At 43.7% G+C, this 22,316-nt stretch overlaps 1 protein-coding gene across 1 annotated transcript in view; it reads right to left on the reverse strand.

Moving 5' to 3' along the window:
* The window catches only part of ATXN7 (ataxin 7), a 295,992-nt gene that overhangs the window by 83,481 nt on the left and 190,195 nt on the right, over window positions 1-22,316 (reverse strand). The window contains exons 7-8 of the mRNA XM_069206513.1: window positions 6,839-7,104; window positions 5,991-6,189 (exon numbers count right to left, since the gene is read on the reverse strand). Coding sequence (XP_069062614.1) covers window positions 5,991-6,189; window positions 6,839-7,104 — 465 coding nt within the window. The remainder of the gene's footprint in view (window positions 1-5,990; window positions 6,190-6,838; window positions 7,105-22,316) is intronic.

Here is a 22,316-nt window from a genome sequence, read left to right on the forward strand (position 1 = left end):
GATGGAGTCGACGCCCATGCGCAATGGAGTCGAAATGGGAGGAGTCCCTCGATCTCGTGACTCGAAAAGACTTCTTCGAAGAAAAACAACTTGTAACACTCCGAGCTCAACACCAGATGGCGGGATGTGCACAGCATGTGTATCTGCAGCTACACATGCCATTGAACATATATATATATATATATATATACACACACACACACACACACACCTGGCCTATCAGGGCATCTGAGCACAATACATAAACATCACAGAAGAGGAAGGCAATTAGATAATTAAAAGAAGAATATATCTATGACAGGATAGTATTGGACCCAGATTAAGGGAATACATCCAGCTGGATTAAGGGTCCTTTATTTGAGACTGGTATGAACCCACTATTACAGGAGAAGCTGATGGAAGAGAAGGATTTTTAAGTTCCCCATTGAAGGTCTTATGAGAGGAATTTGTCTTAATGGCAGGAAGAATGGCATTTCAATTCTAGAAGCATTACCTGAGAAAGCTTGCTTCAGGATTCCAGCTATTAAGCATGCACATCTTTGGGATACACTATGTGTCTTTGTATACATATGGTACATATTTCGTAATTGTGTAAAGATCCTCCAATCGAATGGTCCATTAATGGACACAGTGAGTTTCTCATACGGAATCACTCTGCTATACAGAATTCAATACCTTTGACGGGTTGTTCTGTATTTACCTACGCTCTACAATATATTACAGTGTTTGGGGTAATGTTCTGTATACTCTGTATTATGTATCAAAGAAATGAAAAAAAAAAAAAAAACTTTAGACACTACTCATGATAAAAGTCTGCCATATTAAAATAAAAAAATTAAAAAAATTAAAACCTCTTGTAGGAAGCTGCCTCTTTATATAGTGGACCAAAAAGGTACACTGTGCAAAGAGTCCAAGCAATCCCCAAAGGTACCACAGAGGCGACATCCCAAATGCTCTCTTTTTGGGTAGTGTGGTTGAGCAGTTAGGCATATCAGAGGGTAGTGCTACAGCACGGAAATAGGACTATTTGTTAGATTGCCTTAAGGAACCAGACATGGAAACTGGAGCTCTGTCCTTAACCAAACGCCAAACTTGTGTCCTTTTTTTCCAACATCCTCGGGATTCTAATGGTACCCAGAGTTTGTGGTTTCCCCTGGAGGAGACCAAGAAATTAGCCAAAATACAGTGAAAATTTCGTTTTTTCCCCCAAAAAAAAATGGGAAAAAAGGGCTGCCGAAGAAGGCTTGTGGTTTTTCCCCTGAAAATGCCACCAACAAAGGGTTTCTGGTGCTGAAATCACCATCTTCCCACCTTTTAGGAACGGGCAGACTTGAATCAGAAAACCACATTTTTCAACACAAATTTGGCATTTTACTGGGACATACCCCATTTTTACTATTTTTGGTGCTTTCAGCCTCCTTCCAGTTAGTGACAGGAATGGGTGTGAAACCTATGCTGGATCCCGGAAAGCTAAACATTTCTGAAAACTAGACAAAATTCTGAATTCAGCAAGGGATCATTTGTGTAGATCCTACAAGGTCTTCCTACAGAAAATAACAGCTGAAATAAAAAAATATTGAAATTGAGCTGAAAACAACAGCCATTTTCCTTTATGTTTTACTCTAACTTTTTCCTGCGATGTCAGATTTCTGAAAGCAATATACCGTTTTGTCTGCTGGACTCTTCTGGTTGCTGGGATATAAAGGGCTTGTAGGTTCATCAAGAACCCTAGGTACCCAGAGCCAATAAATGAGCTGTACCCTGCAGTTGGTTTTCATTCTATACTGGGTATACAGCAATTCATTTGCTGAAATATGAAGAGTGAAAATAGGTATCAAGAAAACCTTTGCATTTCCAAAATGGGCTCAAGATAAGGTTTTGAGGAACAGTGGTTATTTGCACATCTCTGAATTCCGGGGTGCCCATACCAGCATGTGAATTGCAGGGCATTTCTCAAATAGACGTCTTTTTTACACACACTCTTATATTTGGAAGGAAAAAATGTAGAGAAAGATAAGGGGCAATAACACTGGTTTTGCTATTCTATGTTCCCCCAAGTCTCCCGATAAAAATGATACCTCACTTGTGTGGGTAGGCCTAGTGCCCGCGACAGGAAATGCCCCAAAACACAACGTGGACACATCCCATTTTTTTGACAGAAAACAGAGCTGTTTTTTGCAAAGTGCCTAGCTGTGGATTTTGGCCTCTAGCTCAGCCGGCACCTAGGGAAACCTACCAACCCTGTGCATTTTTGAAAACTAGAGACCTAGGGGAATCCAAGATGGGGTGACTTGTGGGGCTCTGACCAGGTTCTCTTACCCAGAATCCTTTGTAAACCTCAAATGTGGCTAAAAAAAAACACGTTTTCCTCACATTTCAGTGACAGAAATTTCTGGAATCTGAGAGGAGCCACAAATTTCCTTCCACCCAGCGTTCCCCCCAGTCTCCCGATAAAAAGGATACCTCACTTGTGTGGGTAGGCCTAGCGCCCGCGACAGGAAATGCCCCAAAACACAACGTGGACACATCCCATTTTTTGACAGAAAACAGAGCTGTTTTTTGCAAAGTGCCTACCTGTAGATTTTGGCCTCTAGCTCAGCCGGCACATAGGGAAACCTACCAAACCTGTGCATTTTTTAAAACTAGAGACCTAGGGGAATCCAAGATGGGGTGACTTGTGGGGCTCTGACCAGGTTCTGTTACCCAGAATCCTTTGCAAACCTCAAAACGTGGCCAAAAAAAAAAAAAACACGTTTCCTCACATTTCAGTGACATAAAGTTCTGGAATCTGAGAGGAGCCACAAATTTCCTTCCACCCAGCATTCCCCCAAGTCTCCCGATAAAAACGGTACCTCACTTGTGTGGGTAGGCCTGGTGCCCGCGACAGGAATAGATCACACAACGGTCAATGTTGGTCCTTACATGAGGCAGCTGTTGACCCTGGGGTGATGAATTCCTGACACAGGCACTAGGTGTAGGTACTCAAGTGGGGTAGTGTTTTTATCAGGACAGGTGAGGAGTCACTGGGTGGTGGGAATTTTGTGGATCCCAGCATTCATATATTTTTTTTTTTTCTCTCTCTCTCTCTTTTGAAGGGACAGCAGGACTGTCCTCATCACCTCCCTCATAATGTACTGGAAGAGGAGTTATCAAATGGGACTCCTCCGACTGAAAAATCACTCCCAGAGTCTGCGCCATTGTCCTATCCCTCAGATGCTGTCTCAGGGAGCGACCCCCCCCCCCCCCAAGTGAAATCCCTGGCGTCTAGTGGTGTTTCCTGGCCCCCGATCGCAGCACACCTGCCCCCGGGGGCCAGGAAACACTTTCAGGAAGGCCTCGTAAGAAAGGGGAGAGTCTCCCCTTTCTTACGTGGCCTTCCTGAAAGTGTTGAAGGCCGTTTTCCCCATCGGAGCAGGAAGCGGTCGCAAGGCTGCTTCCTGCTCTGATGGGGAAATCAACTTTGTTATGTCAGCGCGCCTCGCGGCACGCTGACGTCATAAAGGGGCGGGTGGGGGGGAGACACGGAAGCTTCCGTGTCTCCCTGGGATATTAAAAAAATAATACCTCCCTGGTGTCGGCCACAGGTCATGACCCGCACCAGGGAGGTAGTGCGGGCGTCGGCCAGTGGCCGACGCCCGCAGTGAAGGGGTTATGTCTGACGAGCAGGACAGTGACAAAGAACTTAGCCAGCAGAACGCTGTTTGACCCTCACTCTGATCCAAACCGATTATGTGAGAAGAAACCCTAATTGAACACTCGAAGCCACAATGAGAGGAGCTGATACGGGGAGGCAAACGTGGGGGGGATAGTTATATCAGGATGTTGATTGTGTAAGTATTTGTTGTCCACAAAAAACAATAAAAATATCTTTTAAAAAATAAAAAATAAATCAGAGGGTAGTGCTAAGTACATATGGTACACACTTATGCAGTAAATGAGATGCACATTCAGAGAAATCTGATGGTAATTTATAAAAATAACATCTACTTTTATATAAAACATTTGATACCAGGATCACCAGATTCAGGGGAATACTTTTCAAGAGAGGGATTTCTACAGTTTTTATAAGTTGACACTTAGTGCAGTTTTTGGGTGGTGTCATGTTATCCTCTGGGGGAAAACATGTACTGCATTCAGACACTTCACAGCGACTTACGAGACTGTTCTCCAGAAGGTGAGTATGGGGTAGGCTCCAAGGCCACACCAACAGGTCACCACAGGAGGTTCTGGTGCTTCTTGGTGCAGAGATGTGTTACAGCGTCAGATGTACCATTCACTTCAATGGGGAACAGTCCGGTCACAAGGTTGCTGCAGGGGAACCCAGAGGAGGGCTCGACCCTTGAGGTCTTTGGGCACGTGGGGACACCATCAGTCCACTTCTCCTCGGGATATGAATGCAGTGGTGTCCTCTGGCATCGGGTCCGGTGCTGGAGTTCTTCGCGAGGGGGCCTGCAGATACTGCAGGCATGGACTGGGGGGAACCGAGTCCGACCAAGCTAACAAGTGTACTCAGGTCTCACAAGGCTGGGAGATGTCAGGACACCCTTGGTTCTCGTCACCTCAGTCCCGGGTAGACGGGTGCAGAGGTGTTCCTGTCTCCTGGTGACTCGTGGATGAAGGGGGTTTGCAGAAGACACCGTCTCGAAGTCCTCAGTGGGTGAACTCCAGTTGGGCTTTGTTTAAGTAGGACCTGGGGACCACGCTGACACCATTGGCCCACTTCAGCATGGGCTAGGCCGCTCAAGGGCAGTGGTTATGTCCAGCATCAGGTTTTTGGTGGTCCTTGTCCTCACAGATGCAGGGGAGCAGCTCCTCTACTCCAAGGAAGTTCTTCCTGGACATTTGCGAATCACTGGCAGCTCTCCCAATTTCTTGGAGGTTGCACCTACTGGACAGGTCAGCTGCTCCTCAACTGCCGGGTGCAGCAGGCAGGCTGGCAGGGGTGGCTCCAAGTCAGTTGCGCTCCTCTGTTCACAAGTTCAGCAAGCTTCCTGTCCTCTCCTTTTGTGTCAATGGAAGATCTGAGGTCTGGGTACTATGGGGTCCCCTGAATACTCAATTTAGGGGGCGTTAAGGGAGTGAAGAGTAGTAGCTAATGGGCTACTTACCCTTGGGGTCACTGCACCCCCTAGAAGACCACTTCCTGTGGGGAGTGGGCATCACCCTGTCCACACTTCCTAAATTCCACCACACAGAAGATGGTGGAATTTCCTAAGATGTGTCCACTTCAGGCTGGTCACCCTAGGGATGTTCCCAGTCTGGAAATGTGACATGTCTCCTGCTTAGCTAATTTTCCTGCCTGTCCATGTCCCAGATGGGCCCTAGGGAAGGGAGGTTGGCATATTCCTCTGAGGAAGGTCAAATCTGCATCATAAAGACGGTGGACTTCATTGAAGCTCCCTGCCTTGGAAGGCAGGTCACTCTGTGGGGATGGGTGTTCCACACCCCAGCCCAGACAGGCTTTTGTTTCTGACCTTTAGAGAACAGAGGCTCTCATCCTGAGGGCTCAGATTGTCTGTTGGTGGCCGACAGGCCACAAGCGGTTAGCGGGTTCACCAGTAGTTGGTAGGTTTTTAAGGGGGCCCTCTAAGGTGCTCTCTGGATGCATTTATTAATAAATCCATCACTGGAATCAGTTTATTACGAGCAGATATTTAGATGGTAGGTTTCTACTTAGAATAAAGTTTAAGATACAACTTTTTACCAACAAGCATAGATATTTTGATACCTTCCGGACCCCAAACCCTCCCTACTTACTGTGGTTTTGATGGATGGGGTCTAGTGGAGAAATCCAATAAACCATCATGAAACATGCAGTGCTGGATAAGGATAGAAACATATATCCAGTCTACGACGGATTGCACACAAAGCCTTAGAGTTTTTGTAACCTTCAAATTTCATCTCTCAGAAAATTCAAATGACTTGGGGTACCAAATGTGAGAGAATGAAAAAATACTAAAACTAGTGGTAACATTTAAAGGTGAACTTACAGCTGCAGGTCGAGGATGATGACCTGAATAATGACAGTCCAGTTTTTCAGCAAGGTCTTCTTTTTCATCACCTTCCCCATCATCACTAGATAGCCGAGCGGCTGGATCAACTGCAGGCACAACAGGGTGTGGCGATTCATGGACAGATGGCGAGTCGCTGGGAGGGTTTCCGCTGTGCTGCAACAGGTTACCTGTAGGCCTGAAGGATCAAACTTATTTGTATTATTTAAAAAAAAAAACAATCTTGAAATTGTCCCAGGTTGGAGTCTTGTATAAGAAACCTTTCCTTAAGTGAGAAAAGCTACATTACACAGATGTAACTAGAAATAATAATTTATGTCATGTTCCTGGAACTACTACTATGTTCCCAAAAGACGAGGATTTAAATACAATACCTTCAGACATGACCATTAAATGACACCAAACACAAAGGTCAATAACAGGTTCTTCAAACTTTAAACCAACATATCATTACACTTGCTCACAAAGAGGTTTATGTGTGAGAGATATGCGTGGTAGCTTACTGTTTCACAATGATTTGGGTTGAATAACTAGTATAGAGTATTTTCTTAGCTCTCAAACAATCTTTTAGCTTGCTCTTAACAAGGTTAATATTTTGTCAATGCTTTCAGAAAAGATTTACTCGCCCTCCACAATACAGTACTTACTGATTATTGAAACTTAATGCTACAAGTCAAGACATGCAACAGCATTTCTAGTACCTCCACATACTACCTATAACTTCAATACTGTAAACCATAAACTCAAACTTTTAACAGTGAGATAGACTTCAATTCAAAAGTACCTTCTGAGCAAAAAATGTATTATGTTTTGTAGCTTTTCTTTACCTTGGAAGACTGGGGGTGACGGGTTTGGGTTTACAAGGTAATGAATGCTTGGAGTCTGACGAAATAGCTCCATGAGAATTTTGGTGCAGTTCCTGCAAAGTTTTAGAAGGCGAGGGATGTGGTTCCCTGAGAGCCGGCATCTGAGGAGGATGTTCAGAGTTGCGAACCAACTCCCTTTCCCTGGTATTGCTTTTGTGCTCAGCCAACAACACATCAAATCGTTTTCTTCGACCCTGAACAGCCCTCCGGTAACTTAAGGAATGTGTCTGGAAATATATAAAACTAAAATTAGTCTTTTGTTTCTTTTAACTAGTCACATTCTGGCAATTAGAACACAAAATCGGTCAACTTCACTTTGTAGAAAGTAATTTTGAACAAGGCATGTTAAGTGCCTTTGTAGGCCACCCAAACTATCTTTTTCATACAATGCTGCTATTCTGTCAGGCCAACAACATCAACATAACGACAATCCCCAGCTACTGCAAGTAAAAACAAGTGCTGTGAAAGCTAATATCCATCTGAACACAAGCTCAGAAGAAAAAAGGTCAACGGTTTACTAATTTTACACTAGTGTTAAAGGACCATGGAACCAAATGTATTTCACCTTATCATCTAAGTGGGTATAGAAAAGAACAGCTTTAACTATCACAATTATGGGATACAAGTACTCTTGCAAGGGAATCAAGAGAAGAAATAACCTGGAAGTCGATTCACTAAAATGCCAATGATTGTGAAGTGGCATCTCACACCCTTTGACCTTAATGTCATAAAAGTGACCTATGACCTTTGAGACACAGAATGTTATTAGGGAGTGATATAACATGACCTTCAACCTAATGACCTCCCAACTGACATCGAAGAAGTTACACAATAACTGTGGTTAATATAACAACACAGATGAATGTCTATTTTAGAGACCACCATATTAGGGTGCTGAAATGATGCCTGAGGGGCATTACATGTTTTTCCATGTAGCCTGTACTGTGCTCTGCTACCTTTCGGCTAACTTTCTAGCTTTGCATTATAGAAACACCATGTACATACATATATACGTATTACATGAACATTTAGATCACAAACTATCATGATTTAATAGGAGGTCAAAATAAAACAACAAATGCACTGATAGGTCATAGGGAGAGGTACAAAAAATGTTTTAAATAGCTTTGTTCACATGTATTAATTGCCATAGGCCACACATTGAATACAACCTATGCTACTGGCTTAAATTATTTCCTATTGTTAATACTTTTTTAATTTATGATCAATTGCTCTATCCTCATGATGTAAAGAGTGGAAGTGAAGGTTTTATTAAAACACTTTAAGCATCTACAATAATGAAATGAAGCAACAACTTGTTTAAAAATGTCTTATGTCATTTTTTTCATTTAATCAGAAAACAGCAAGTTGCACTGCTTATCTACTTGACAAAAGGGAAATGTCCTGATTCTAGTGGAAGCTGCAGAAAGGAAACTGTGCTCATCAAGGTACTGTTTACCTTCTGTTCTAGCAGTGGCATCTGGTGATCTTTGAAAGTGGTGGGTTATAATATTTGACCTGAATTGTAGCAGTCAAGCAAAGAGATGCCTCTTAATAGGGTTTGGGAGGGGGTCAGGGACAGATTGAGGTTCTCCTCCAGAGAAAATTCTGTAACAAATGGGGTCATCAATTAGTTCATTTTACACTGCTATTTTTACATAAATTTGCAAAAAAAAGAAAAATGATTAATCATTAAATATTCAAGTTCTTACATGGTGCCTGGGCAATAAAACTTGAAGCTCCCCATTAGTTGGCCCCAATATTTTTTTTCATAATGTGCTACAATTGCCCCCATATGTCTAAAATCACCTCTATTGTGGCAGGGCTAATAATCTGTCACAGGTGTTCCCGCAGACAAAAAAACTACATACAGCATGGCAGTGCCAGAATGTTGCTGTTAGTAACGTCCATTTGCCATGGATGACCCTTGCGTAAAAAGTTACCTTTAGTATGTCAGGGCCAGCATTTTGTCATCCACCAGGAGGCAAGGTGGATGCTCGAGGGTCAAGGTGAGTTCAGACACATCCATCCTGCAGGGCATGGTGTCTGTTCTGTGGGGCATAGTGCTCCTCAGGTGGGCGCAGGAGAGCACCCTCTGAACCAAGTAGCGAATGCGTCACAAACATGCACTGAATTTTGATTGCTGCAATGTGTTTATCAATTGTATTGTTATATTGTTAAGTTGGTGGTTGTTTACATAATATATCATTTATAATATGTATGTTATAAATGATTTGCATAAATTGCAGCAATACTAATAAAGTATTGAATATATTGCTGCAGTAGGTACACAATAGGAATATTCTCGGAGGCCTGAAAGCGTTGCCTGCATTGTGTGCGGTAGGTCAGTGGTAGTTTTGTCCACTGGATGTGCTTGAATGTCACACTGCTCAACAGTCACTCATAAAGGGGTCTCAACAAACACTGGGCTTGTTTTTTTCCAATGGGGCAAATATCTGCCACGTCTTTAAAAGAGTCTTTAGGAAGACTGCTAAAAGGCACGTTTCTTTAGAGTCGAGTTTAACATTGTTTCTTTCCACAGGTTACATCCACAGATTTAATGCTATTGCAGAACATCTCCAACTGCTATATTCCTTAAACTCCTGCATGATTAAATAACCTAGAACTAAACTGTCACCTTATCCCTCCCTTATTTATTTTTTAATGCACCTATGCTTCCCTTTTACATGCCTCGTCTGTATGTAAACTACTCTAACTTACAAGTCTAGCTGGTCTTCAGCTTTTTAGAAACCATAATATTATTTAGAGCAAGCATTTGCTTCTCACATAGCCCCCTCTACTGATCACACTTAGTCACTAATAAACCACAAAGAAACACAATTATTTCTTACCTGTGGGAGTAGTTTTGCAACTTGAAGAAATTTTCTGGATTCACATATCATTCCACCATCTTGTAGTAGTAGTTCTTTTTTTGGTTTGATTGTTGCTGGGCATTGACAGTTCACCATTTGGGGCCTTATCCAGCCTCTTGTGAGGTCATACGCCCTTCCCCAGAAGCCTCCCTCGTGGTCGCCATCTGCATACACCCCCCCCCCCCCCCCACCTTCCGTCCCATCTTTTAGGGGATGCCGGTGGGTCGCTTTTGAAGCCAGAAAATTCTTCAAGCTGCAAAACGACCCCTATAGGTAAGAAACGATCTCCTTTTGCAGTGGGAATCTTTTCTGGATTCAAATGCTGTGCATCGATTTTGTAGCTTTTTTATTTTAACCTGTGGAGGTTTTGCTGAACATGGATTTAAATTAGTATCTAGTGTTTTAGCACGTTCTGTCCCACTTGAGCTTCCTTGGCCATTTGAGTCTATATGCAATACTGTTTCATAAATGTATGAACTGATGACCAAGTAGCCACCATGCAAATGTCCTGTTTGGGTCTATTTGCCAGAAATTCAATGGTTGCTCCTTTTTTCCTTGTGGAATGCGCTTTTGGTTTCGTGCTTAGTTGCACTCCTACATTTGCCTGGCATATCTGAATGGTTTGCGAAATCCATTCGGCAACTGTACCTTTTGTCACTGGTTTGCCTAGATTGTTAACCGCAAAGGGAACAAATAATTGTTTTGTTCTTCGATTTGTTTTTTGTCTTTGCTATTGAGTACATGATTGCTCTTCTTGCACCTAGTGTGTGCAATGCTTTTTCCACTTGATTTTTTTTGGTTCTTGGAAAAAAAAACTTGGAATTTGAATACTTTGATGTATATGAAAATGTGAAATGACCTTGGGTTAGGAAATGATCTGTTCTCATAATCAATCTGTCCCTTGTGTATTTGCAGGGATGGTTCTTGAATTGTGAGCACCTGTAGTTCATTTACTCTACAGAGTGATGTCATTGTCACCAGGAAGGCTGTTTTCAGCGTAAGCATCTTTAATGAAGCCCTGTGTAGGTGTTGAAAGGGATTTCTCAGGAGTTGTGTTAAAACAAGATTAAGGTACCACGTAGGTGTTGGCACCTGTTTGGGTGGTGCTATTCCCTTTGCTCCTTCCAGGAAACATTTTACGACTGGTGTACTGAAAAAGCTTCTTCTTGTATGCCCCCTTGTGTATGCCACAACTGCATCTACATGGACCTTTAACAATGCATAAGTGAGCTTGCAGTCTAGGAGATGAGTAAGGTATTTAGGGCTGTAGTGTCTGTAGTATTGTGCTGTAACAACCCAATTTTTGGCACCACTTTGCCTATCTTTCCCTCTTTGCCATATAACATCTTCTAGCTAAGGACTTTATCGCCTCTTAGAACTACCATTTGCCTTTTCTGGCAAGCCTATATGTCCAAACTCCATATCTTCAGGAGTCATGCTGGATGGATCGATCTTCGATGATGACAATCGTCAAAGCTTGTCTTGTTGACGAAGTGTCTTTTGACAATGTTTCAGTCAACTACTTTCTCAGTGTCTCCCCTCCTTTTGTTACTTTTGACCTTAAAACATCTCTACTCCAATTGCCTCTCGAAGTCTTCATCTTTTTTAATACTCAGCCACCTGAGGTATTCCTGTATTAGGCAATTTCTTCAGAGCCACAGCATATTCTGATGTTTTTGACTTTGCGGTTTTAGACATACTACCCCCAAGTAGGTTTTTCAGGGGGTTTTGACGTTACCTATGGTGTCTTCTTTCTCAACTTACGATGTTCGATGTCAATGATTCTCCATATCCCTCTGCCCCTTCGGCGGCATTGTTGTTGCCGCTTGAGAGACCTAGATCTTTCAGAGATGGTGTACATTTCTGACCTTGCATGGCATAGTGCACCTCTCTGTTTCTGCCTCGCCTTCAATGTCTTCACCTTGAACCCAGCACAGGCCTCACAGCCCTCACGTCGGTGGTCGAGCGGCAAGCAAAGACTACACACCCGGACCTGGTCTTTCTGAGCGAATGTGTGATTTCAGTTCTCGCAGAAATAGAAGGGGATGTTATCCACCATGCAAAACAGATGTCCCCTGTCGGGCATTGCCACACCCTCTTGACCATCCCTTTGATGCCAGGATTTCTCAGCTGTACCTTGTTCGGTTGTCCACGGTGGTCTTCTTTCAGGATACCTCGACAAACTTCTTCCAAACTTCACTTTTTTTCAATGAACTGGGGAGCCTTCAGCTATGCATTCAGACCCAATGATGACAAAAAAAAGAACCTAAAGATGGCGACCACGAGGGAGTCCCCCGGGAAGGCCATATGAAAAGAGAAGAAGAAGGAGTAGCAAAAAACCCTGTTGCAGGGCAAAAAAAAAAAAAGACCCTGAATTGTCATGTTATTAAGATGTGCCTCACATCCAGAAAGTGAGGCATCCATAAAGATATTGATGTGTGGAATAGAGTCCTTAAAGAGTCTTCCCTGTAGCAGACTGTTGCTGTACTGCCACTGGAGAGAGCAAGCATTATCCGACATTAACACTGCTTGTGACTATTGTGCCGAGAGGCACACCTGCAGTGGACATTTGTGTAGTCTGGCATGGGGAACTGTCGCAATGAGAGGCCATCACTCTTAGGAGACACATAACCATCCTGACAAATATGACGATTTGGCTGAAAAAGAGGCAGTCGTTGCTACAAAGATAGTACTATTTAAGTGTTACTGTGACCTTTGGAGGTGACTACATTGAGAACAGACCTGAGATTGAATCAGCAGGGATTGAAGGTTACTACTTGTTGGCATTTACAGTAAATCCCAAACTGGGAAGGAAGGACATGACAGCTTGTATGTGTTCTAGACACTGTGCCTGCACTCAGCCAATCACCTATGTAGGGAAAGATGTGTGTGCCCACACTACTGAGGTGGGAGTCTACTACCACTACCTATTTTAAGGACACCCTTTGGATTGTAATAACCTAAAAGGCGAGCACCTTGAACTGGTAGTGCTGTCCACGTACTGTAAAACAAAGCTGAATCGATGGGGATGTGAAAGTAGATGTTCTTTAGATTTAGTTTGATCAAGAAGTCGCCTTGTTGCAGCTGGGGTAAAACATCCTGTAGCACTGTCATGCGAAAATGTTCCAAAACAATGTATTTGCCTGAGGGCAAGTATTAGTCTGAGAGCTCTATCCTTTTTAGGAATTACAGAACACAGAGAGTAAACCCCTTTGCCCTGGCGATGTAAGAGGTCAGCCTTTATGGACCCTTTGAGTAGGAAAGGGTGTACATTCTTCTTGAAGGAGGTAAAGGTGCTTAAGGTGTGTGCACAGAGTGGAATCTTTTGTGGGGTTGAGAGACTATCTAAATAATACCCATGCTGATGATGGCTAGAACCAAACAATCTGAGGTGATTTCTTCCCAATGGGAGAGAAACCCCTGTAACCGCCCCAATATAGCTAATGCGAGATCAGGGGGATATGTGGCAAGTCAAGGCTTGGAAGTAGAGGTCCTTGGGTAAGGGTACCCCAGCCTATTCCCCAGTGGGAGGTTTTACCCCAGTATGTTCCTTTTGTATAGCCTCAACCCCATGCTGATAATATGACTACTGCAGTCATCGGAATTACTGGGGTTGTTACAGGGAAGTGACTTTTGCTGCACCCCTGTACTGCTGCTTATGAAAGGCGCCCCTGGTGGATAGTGTATGAAGGGCCCCATACTCCTGGCAATTTCTGTACTCACTAACTTTTGATCCACTCATGAAACAAAGAGGTGTTCACCATCAAAGGGTAAATTAATGAGGTGGTGGTGTACGTTTGGCTTGAAACTGCAGATATAGAGCCACAAATGTCTTCATAGGATTACAGTGATATTAACTTTTCTGGTTGCTGTTCTGCAGCATCTTATATACAGCAAATGTTGGCACTGTGCCCTGTGATAACGGTCCACAGAATACGCGATCCACTTATGGGTGGGTGACCTCACTGCTACCGTTTTTCCTACACCATCAATTCTCTGGTTCTCTATCTTAAAGTATGCGGACTTCCCCTGTGGCCTGTGCAGCACCCAATTTATGGGCTGTGCGCATCATCAGAGAGCAAGGAGGGACATGACGGTTGCTATAAAAAGTAGGTCTGATGGACGTGGGTTATACTTTTTCTCCACCCTTGGGAGTAACTACCCAGGTCCTGACAGGCTATCCGACGGTGTCTGTAGCAGCCTTAAGGACTAGAAGACATTGCTTTGAGTGTGCAGAATGAGTGTTCCTATGAGGAGGTCTTGTTCCTCAGGGATGGTGTGCAGGACCCAGGTCCTGGAAGGCTCTTTAAAGGTGTCCGTGCTAGACTTAAACATTGGAGAGGGATTGCATAGAGCCTTCCAACTGTGAAAGTGCTTCTACAAAGAATACTGCTCCTTGGGGATGGTGTGTATATATGTATTGTGGTAGGATGCAGATAACTGTATGTAACTGTCTCATCTGGTAGAGACACCACAAGTGGGATTAGCTCTATGTATATATACACACACAGGAGGATCTACATTGTAATCCATCCAGGGTCTTTTGAAGGCTGAGGAGAAAAGTGTGGTTCAGAATCATTGGAGGTGGGGAGGCTGGTATGTGGACTGTGGCTGCATGAATCTTATCAGGATTGTGAAGATCCTGCAAGGGAATCTGAAGGGGGTGATAGCAACAGAGGCAGATCTTGTAGATATGATGGAAGAGAAAGTTGTGCGAGGAGGGTACTGGTGGTCACGTCCCTGAACCTCATTGGTTGTGGTGGAGGCTCTGAAGTTGTGGTCTGGCATGTGTTCCTTCTCATAAGTTAGCCTCTTTTTCTTTGGTGAAGGCCCAGAGGCCTTTCAGTTCTTGGAATTGATTTCCCCCTTTTGAGGATGGATCAAAATGCACTTCTGCCTTTCATCTACCTCTTCTTGCAGTCTATCCAGAATTGGTCTTTAGAATTGTCACAGCCTCAATGGCTTTTTTGGAGGCCATTTTGGAGGGTACTGTTGGCTTCGGAAGGTCATTGGGAGTCAAGGCTCTTGACTGAGTCCTGTTAGCTCAGATGCCATACCCAGGTGCTGACCAAAGCTCAAAGACTGAGGAGACGGAGTGTGGCAGAGTCTTAAGTCTTGGGTAGGAAACTTGTCCCTCCAAGGGGCGATGCTCTGCCTTTGCATGTGGCCTCTTATAAGGCTCAATGTTTCATGCCAGCTGTTCTTCAGGAGAGCGCACCTTCTTCCTCCTCTACTTCTAGCTTGGATGCACTACTAAAGTTGATGATCCCTGGGCTGGGGTGCAGGCAGGCTATGCAATTCTACAACACTCTCCTTTTCTTCCCCAGTGCTGAGTGGGTCCACACTGCTGAGGATATCGGGTGTGACGTCTGTGGATTGCTGCTGCATGGTGATATGCACCCAGCATCGATCCTTTCATTTCCAGTGTGTTTAATTGCAGTGAAAAGAAAGTTAAACAGTAGGTGCACTCTGTGTCCTTGTCTTCTAGAGAAAAACAAAGGTTACACACCCTGTGCAGATCAGTCCAGGGGTATTTTTGCATCACACGGAGGACACTTTTTAAAGGGTGTATGTTCCTTTACCTTTGCTGCCTCTAACTCTCCTGGGGGAAATGGTTTGCCCCAATGGTCTTCGAGGCTTCTGCAAAAGAAAACTGAATACCAACGCAAATAACGTTTTTCTTTCCACAACAGTGGGAATCTTTTTTTTTGTTTTTGTTTTATACACGCAGAACAGCAGCAGCGAACTTGAAGCAAGTTGAGTCAGGTGGCCTAAAAAATATGTGCCTGAACGCAAAGGTAGGGGAAAACAATCTAATAATTGAGTCAGTGCCTATGCATATTGCCAACTAAGTGGAGGGACTCTAAAAGACTTCTTCCAACAAAAAGATCTAGCAACATCCAAACCCAACACTAGATAGCAGTAGTAGGCAGAACAGGTACATCTTAAGTCACAAATGCTATAAACTAAACTATTATTCTAAACTGGTGTCATACAAATGGCAGAAAACAAGAAGGAAGGAGCCTTTACTCCCATCAGGGCGAGTCACCCCTGGGTTCTTAGCACTGGTTATTCCACCTCTCCGGTCAGGGGTTCCACAAGCTGCGGCAAAGGTGAAGCAAGCCATTGTTTTGCAGCTATGACCCCATGAAACCACTGACATCCATGGCTGCCACATTTCTACAATGGCACATTATTTTGTCTGTGCCAGAGATATATTGTAGGCCTAGAAGCCAGTATCTGAAGTAGCCTCAACACTACATTTATAAATTAAGCACTAACAGTAACATTTCTGAAGAGTCTTCAGTTCCTGAAACACAAAGTTTCATTTCTTGGCACCACTGACCTGGTGGATTGACTTCCCCAATGGATTTGTAGTTATAGTGACAAAACAAAAAGACCACAGCCTCTTGCAAACCTGAGGGTCGGCTAGTCTGGCTGTACAAGAGACTTGAAAGGACTGTATACACAATACATTTGTGGTCTGCTATTACCCTGGCCATCTGGTGGCCAGCATGGAAAAGCCTGAACATTGTTCAGTTGTTACCCATGTTTACAAGTTCAACCAGGTACAACTGAAATAAACATAACACTTGTTACGTCTGGCTACAGACAGCTGGGGCAGTGTAGAATGCTTCATGCCATGTTCCCAAACTATAATCGGAATAAGTACAGCGTTAGCTTTGGGTTATCACACTGGCGTTCATGCATTTTTTCCACAATTGGGTATCACTTGGATAAGCTATCCATTAAAGCCTGGATCTCAGACCTTTTTAAATGTGTGGCCATCTCAAAATGGGTTCATTTTGTTCCTTGAGAGACTTGGAAACTTTATAAAAGCACATATAGAAAGAAAACCCAACATCTGCCCCCAAATGAAGGACCCACTCCAACAGATATTAGGGGTACATACTTGGTATGCAGAATGAAAGAGGTGCATTAAAGATGAATTACAATGAATTGAATAAGGATTTTAAACAATTGAAAAATTGGTAAATGTAATGTTTTGCCAGATTTGCTTCTTTGGTTTAACATTTAAACAATCCTAATCTTATGCCTCATTTTCATAAAACTTACTTGTGGAGTACTGTTCTTGATGTCTTAGAATTTCATCATTTAAAGTTACTTTCAAGACATGTAGAATTGTTCCGAGATGCACAAACCTATGACTAAGCTTTGTTCTACAGCAAAATGGAGAAAAAAAAAATCACAGTATCCGGAATACACCTATGTTAAGAAATTTATTATTCACAGATACTCTTGTTACATCTCAGCCAAGGTATATTTTGGAGTCATATCTGCCTACTTGGAGACCAAACAATAGGTTAGTATTTTGCTATACTATTCATGAAATGTTTTGTAGGTTTGGAGGGAATGGCGTTTTGGCTGCAGGGCAAAATTGCTGTATAAGGTTGTAATCTTGTTGCAGAAGAAGTTTGAGTGGTCGTTACACATACTTGGTGATGGACTGATGGCAGCTTTGGATGTAGTTAAGTCTTTGAAAATTGAGAAGGTATTTCCTGCTGTTCGTGCTGGTGTTTTATTTGTTGGACTAGGGTCGCTGCTTGGATTAACTGGTGGTATCTTCGATAGGCAGCTTTGAATGTGTCTTTTTCCACTTTCCATTTGCTGGTTCTCGATATCTGTTCCATTTGTTTTCAGTGATGTTTGATCATTCAGAGGCCCTCCATGTACCAGCTGGCTTGCATTCTAGTTTGTGCTTGAGGCTTCCTTTCATGAGGGCAGTGTGTTGACAGTTGGTGATCCACTTGTTGAAGTTTTCAGTTTTGTGTGCCAGGAGGCCCGTGGGTATAGGTTTGTTCTCGTGGATGGTGGTTGTCCAATCCACCTCTGTTAAGTTGTTCCAGTGTCGGCATGCTAAGCCCTTTATGAGGGTTCTTCTGTGTTGGGGATGCAGACTGTGAAACGGACAATGGCGTGGTATGTCCAAGTGATGGGTGATGGTGTGTTCTTCGTGATGTTGTTCAAGGATGCGAAGATGGAATCTAAGATATGTACAGCAGTGTGAGCAGGCTCTGTGAAGCATTGGACCAGTCCTAGGTTCTGAGGCTGTCAAGCAGGACAGCTTAGTTGGGGTTGGTCCAGTCTTTTACATGGAAAATTAGGTCTCCTAGGAGGATGAAAGTGCAGGAGTTGAGGACTAGTGGGGTGATGAAGTCTGTAATGTCGCTTGCAAAGTTAGCTTGGGGAGAAACAGGACTTAAATGTGCAACTAACTGCTTGGAGCACATTTAATATCTGGAAAGACTAACTTCAGGGCTCACACAAATCTTTTCCTAGTCTATGAGAACTGGTTACACCTAAAACAAGTGGACCAATACTTTGGAAAAGATAATGCAGGAGTTGAGCATATTTACTTTCTTGCAGGCTTCTTGGTTTTAGAGGCCATCACACAGAGTAGGACAGGTGTGCACCAGGTGGCTGTACTACCCTCGCAAAAAAGTGCAGGTTATGCAAGTCACTTCCGGCAAACAGTAGATGATGTAGCATGTGTAGTTCAAAGCAGAGCATTGAATCACTAGTTACTCCAGCTGAACGACGGAGAAGAGAGCCTGTGTTAGGCTGACTGCAAAATAAGTAGGATCCATCGCATATCATTGAGCAGAAGAAACAGACTGGCAAGAGTGAGCAGGCACTCTGAAGATGTATGCCTTATAAAAGGCAAGCATCTACAATACTAACATGGAATGCCTTGAACTGAGCTTATACGCTGATTCCAGCACCTATTGGTGGCAGGGTACCCATAACACTAAGAATGGAGAGGGCCAGGGAATAAGAGTATTTTGAGATACAGTATCTTTGCGGATTGCCTTTGGCTTACAAGGGATAGCCAACACCTAAACGTTTGCCATGCCTGACAGTCTGCCTTCTATTGTACATTTACCTTTGTATACAAGATCCCACAGCTTGGGTTGAAGTACTTCAGTTTTTCTCCCGTCTCAAACAGAAAGTTAAGGGAGAACAGTAGTAGGAGAAGAAAGTTACTTACTTTCAGAAAAAATCTTTCTGGTGGATACTCTATCTACCTGCAGATATCTTACCTTTTGAATAGTCCAGGAGTAAGACTGAATCTGAAAGCTTTTGAATAGCTCTCCACACTGGGAGGGGGTGCTGGTGCAGAAAGCTGCACACTTGTGATGTCAATGGAGCCATCACGTGGCCCTCTTGATGTTTGGAAATCAGTGTTCCATCCATTTTTTGTGTCATCAAGGCAGCCGGGCGAGAATGATATCAGAGGCAGGTGCAATTCGAGATATAGAATGAGAACCTTCATAAGAGAACGCTTACTAACCAAGCATAACACAGGGAGGCAGAAGGGGCAGTTAGAAATCTGCAAGTTGACAGATAATACACCAGAAAGATGCTACTTGCAGATTCCTGAAATTTTGAATATATTCCCTAAGCAGTACCTGAGCAGGAAGTGGGTGACTGGCTGGTTACACCTAAAAGTCCAGAAGGACGGAGTGTGCAAAGTAGTTTCACTTCCACACTTCTGAATACAAGCAGTTAATGCTTTGCAAAAGTGTAAAGTGAAGTCTAGGTTTCAGCTTTGCTAATTTCTGCAACCGGTACACCCCTTGCCAGTGCAGATGTAAAAGACTTGTGCATAGTGGAGTGAGCCCTTGTGCCTTCTGGTAGCTCCTTGTGGGCTAGGGCATAGCAAATTTTGATACACAAGATGATCCACCTTGATAATGACCTTTTGCGTGCAACCTTGCTTTTTATTTTGTCAACATAGCTGTTAAATAGTTGGTCATCCAGTCTATATTCTTCCTTCTGTTTACGTGGACTCTAACTGCTCTCTTGGTGGCAAGGGGTGAATGTTCAAACCTTTGGAGCCGCCTTCTTTGGCTGGACGTTGTCGAACGCTGCTTTGCTGCCCCGCCCACTCTTGAAGAATGCCGATCACTGCTGCAGATGTTGGCTTGCTGGTCCGTTGAGGCCGGAGGAGCCAAGTACTTAGAGGCTAAAGCCAAAGCCAGTATCAGAGCTGGGCCGTGGCTGTGCTGCCACCTATACCGCCTACACCCCCTGGCCTCCTGATTAGTGAACCAGAGTGGAGCCGAGGAGGCGGGACAGAACGAGTGCAGAACATGTGCTGCTCCTGGCAGGAGATGCTGCAGTAGGAGATGTAGTAGAGGCACTGTAGCTGAAGGAAAAGCTATGCACTGAGGTGCCCACCCCCCACCAACGCCCTTGAGGGAGCGTGAGGCCACAGGCAATGGTCCATAAAGGAGATTCTCTGTAGTGGTCGACAAGACGGTGAGAGTAGGCAGTTTAAAGTTAGTGTGGAGGGGCAAATCAGTCGCCTTACGCATGCTGTCGTGCGGTTGAGAGCTGGTAGTGTGTAAGCAGCCGGCTTAAAGGCCGGTGCGGTTTGCGCCCAACTGCTCCCCTTGCTTGCTGTGTGTAGCTCCCCATGAGCGCTTAGGAAGTAACTGCCCAAAAGGACCTTAAACTGCAGATTCTGGCAGCTACCTGCGCAAACCGCTCTCCCCGCATTATATAAAGAAAGAGTGCCAACTGGGAGCTGGCAACGTTCTTTCACGTCTCTCATTAGTCGTTGGATTATGCGCACTTGCAGTGTTATGGTACTTGGTAACATTAAGGAGAGAGAGAAAAAGTTTAAAAATAAAATTAAGACAAACACAAAGCCTGCCAGAAGGAAGGAGTAATCTGCACTAAATAAGGCAGATGATTATAATCAGAACTTCACCGTCTATGAAGTCATGCAAACCCCGTCAAGCATGGCAGCTATTTCTCTGGAAAGGGAGTTCTTGTAGTGAGGGCATCAGGAGGTACTTTAAGCACAAACATGAAAGAGAAGGTGCACTTGGGGTTGCATAAACAGCTACAGGCCTCATAGAACGTGATCTTGACTGCACAGCTCAAATTCCAAGTCCGACGGCCTCTCCCCTCTAAGATCGTGAGGCTGAACGACTCACTCCCCACAGTAGCTAAAAAAGCTCCTTCAGTGGTGAAAAAAGATGACATCAAAAGATCCTCAATCACAGGGGTAGAAGACAGTCGCTGGTCAGTCAAATGAGAATTCTTCATTTATGAATTAATTTGACAATGAAAGTTTGGTCCTACTTGATGAGCTAACAGTCTTCCTGTGCCACCACACAGAAGCTGTAATAGTCACGCCTAGCGATTTTAAGGAACCTCACGATCTCACGAGAAAAAAGAGCTGGTTCCCCCGGGTATCGGGGGCCAACTACCTCACACCCTGGATAACAATGGATAAACTGTCAGAAAACTCTGGGAACTCAGTGGCCTCCCAGTGCGTGGAGTTTCCAGTAGTGAATAACATCCTATTGTCCCACCTAATGAAAGTCATCAAACCCCAGGGTCTTCCTCTTGGGCTAGAAGCTGCGACAGATGTTGGATGTCAAAGTAGGCCACTGAGAACTTATCTTAAGGACTAAAGTGCCTTGAAGAAATTAATGGAAACAACCATCTCTGCTACTGGTACAGCGGCGGAACTACATTCTGACAAACTTGACATCCAAATAATGATACTTCAAAATTTAGCAACTCACACAAAGTACACCGATCAATAACTAAATAAATTCAACTCTTCAATAACTTGTGCGCATTACTACACCCTTGATAATGAAATTACATGCTTTTGCTCACAACTTCTGGAAAAGCTGGCTGACCTTCCTGCAGTGATGGCTTCTCCAATTTCTGACTTAAAAAAAGAGGTGCTCCTTATTCTACTGGCTGCATCAACAGCCAGTTACGTTGCGGATGCCGGAAAAACAGTGGGCACAATGGACAGGGCGGGTTCGGCTCATGCTTTCTTAAAGTCAACAGATTTTCACGACTCTGGTTCCAAAAAGTGCCAGGAAAAGGAAGTGCCAGAGGTATTTGATGATATCTCAATTTTGTGAAAAGAGAGCTTGTTTGCCCGGCCAGTTCCCCTACTCAAATGGCTTCATTAATGGGGGAAAAAAAAAGAAAAAAAGAAAAAGAATAAAAAGCGGCTCAAGAAACTTAACAAAAAGGAAAAAAGTGTCAGTTAGCCAACAAAGTCTGTGAATGTTCTTTAAAATGGACTTTACATCAAGGGAATCTGCTAGAAATGGCCTGCGTCAGTCAAGATTACGGCACCAGCAGACTTTGGGCAAAGGAACATTGGAGTACCTCTCCAGCATATCCTGAATATGTATCAAAAGGCAAAGACGACATTCTGAACAGGAATATAGCATAAAGCTATTTGCGCTATACCAAGCTTGAGCAACATTTCTTCCAAACAGATTGACTACATCTTTTTTTTTTTTTTTTTTTTTTTACGAAGGGGCCAAGTGATGAAAGAAACTTAATAAAAGAAGTTTGTATCCTTGATAACAATGTTCATTTGGTTCACGCCGAAAAGGAGCTCGGCTCAGTGGGAAATAAGGATTGTTGAAAGGTGCTTGGTACATAAATGCTCAGAAGTTTGAAAGTGTACCTAGCATCAAGTACCTAGGAGTTTGGCTTAATGAACGCAGCCTTGCTACCCCGCACATCGAGACTCTAGCAACATCAGCCATAGCACT

Source organism: Pleurodeles waltl, chromosome 9 (assembly GCF_031143425.1).
Source record: "Pleurodeles waltl isolate 20211129_DDA chromosome 9, aPleWal1.hap1.20221129, whole genome shotgun sequence".
In the NCBI taxonomy this organism is placed as follows: domain Eukaryota; kingdom Metazoa; phylum Chordata; class Amphibia; order Caudata; family Salamandridae; genus Pleurodeles; species Pleurodeles waltl.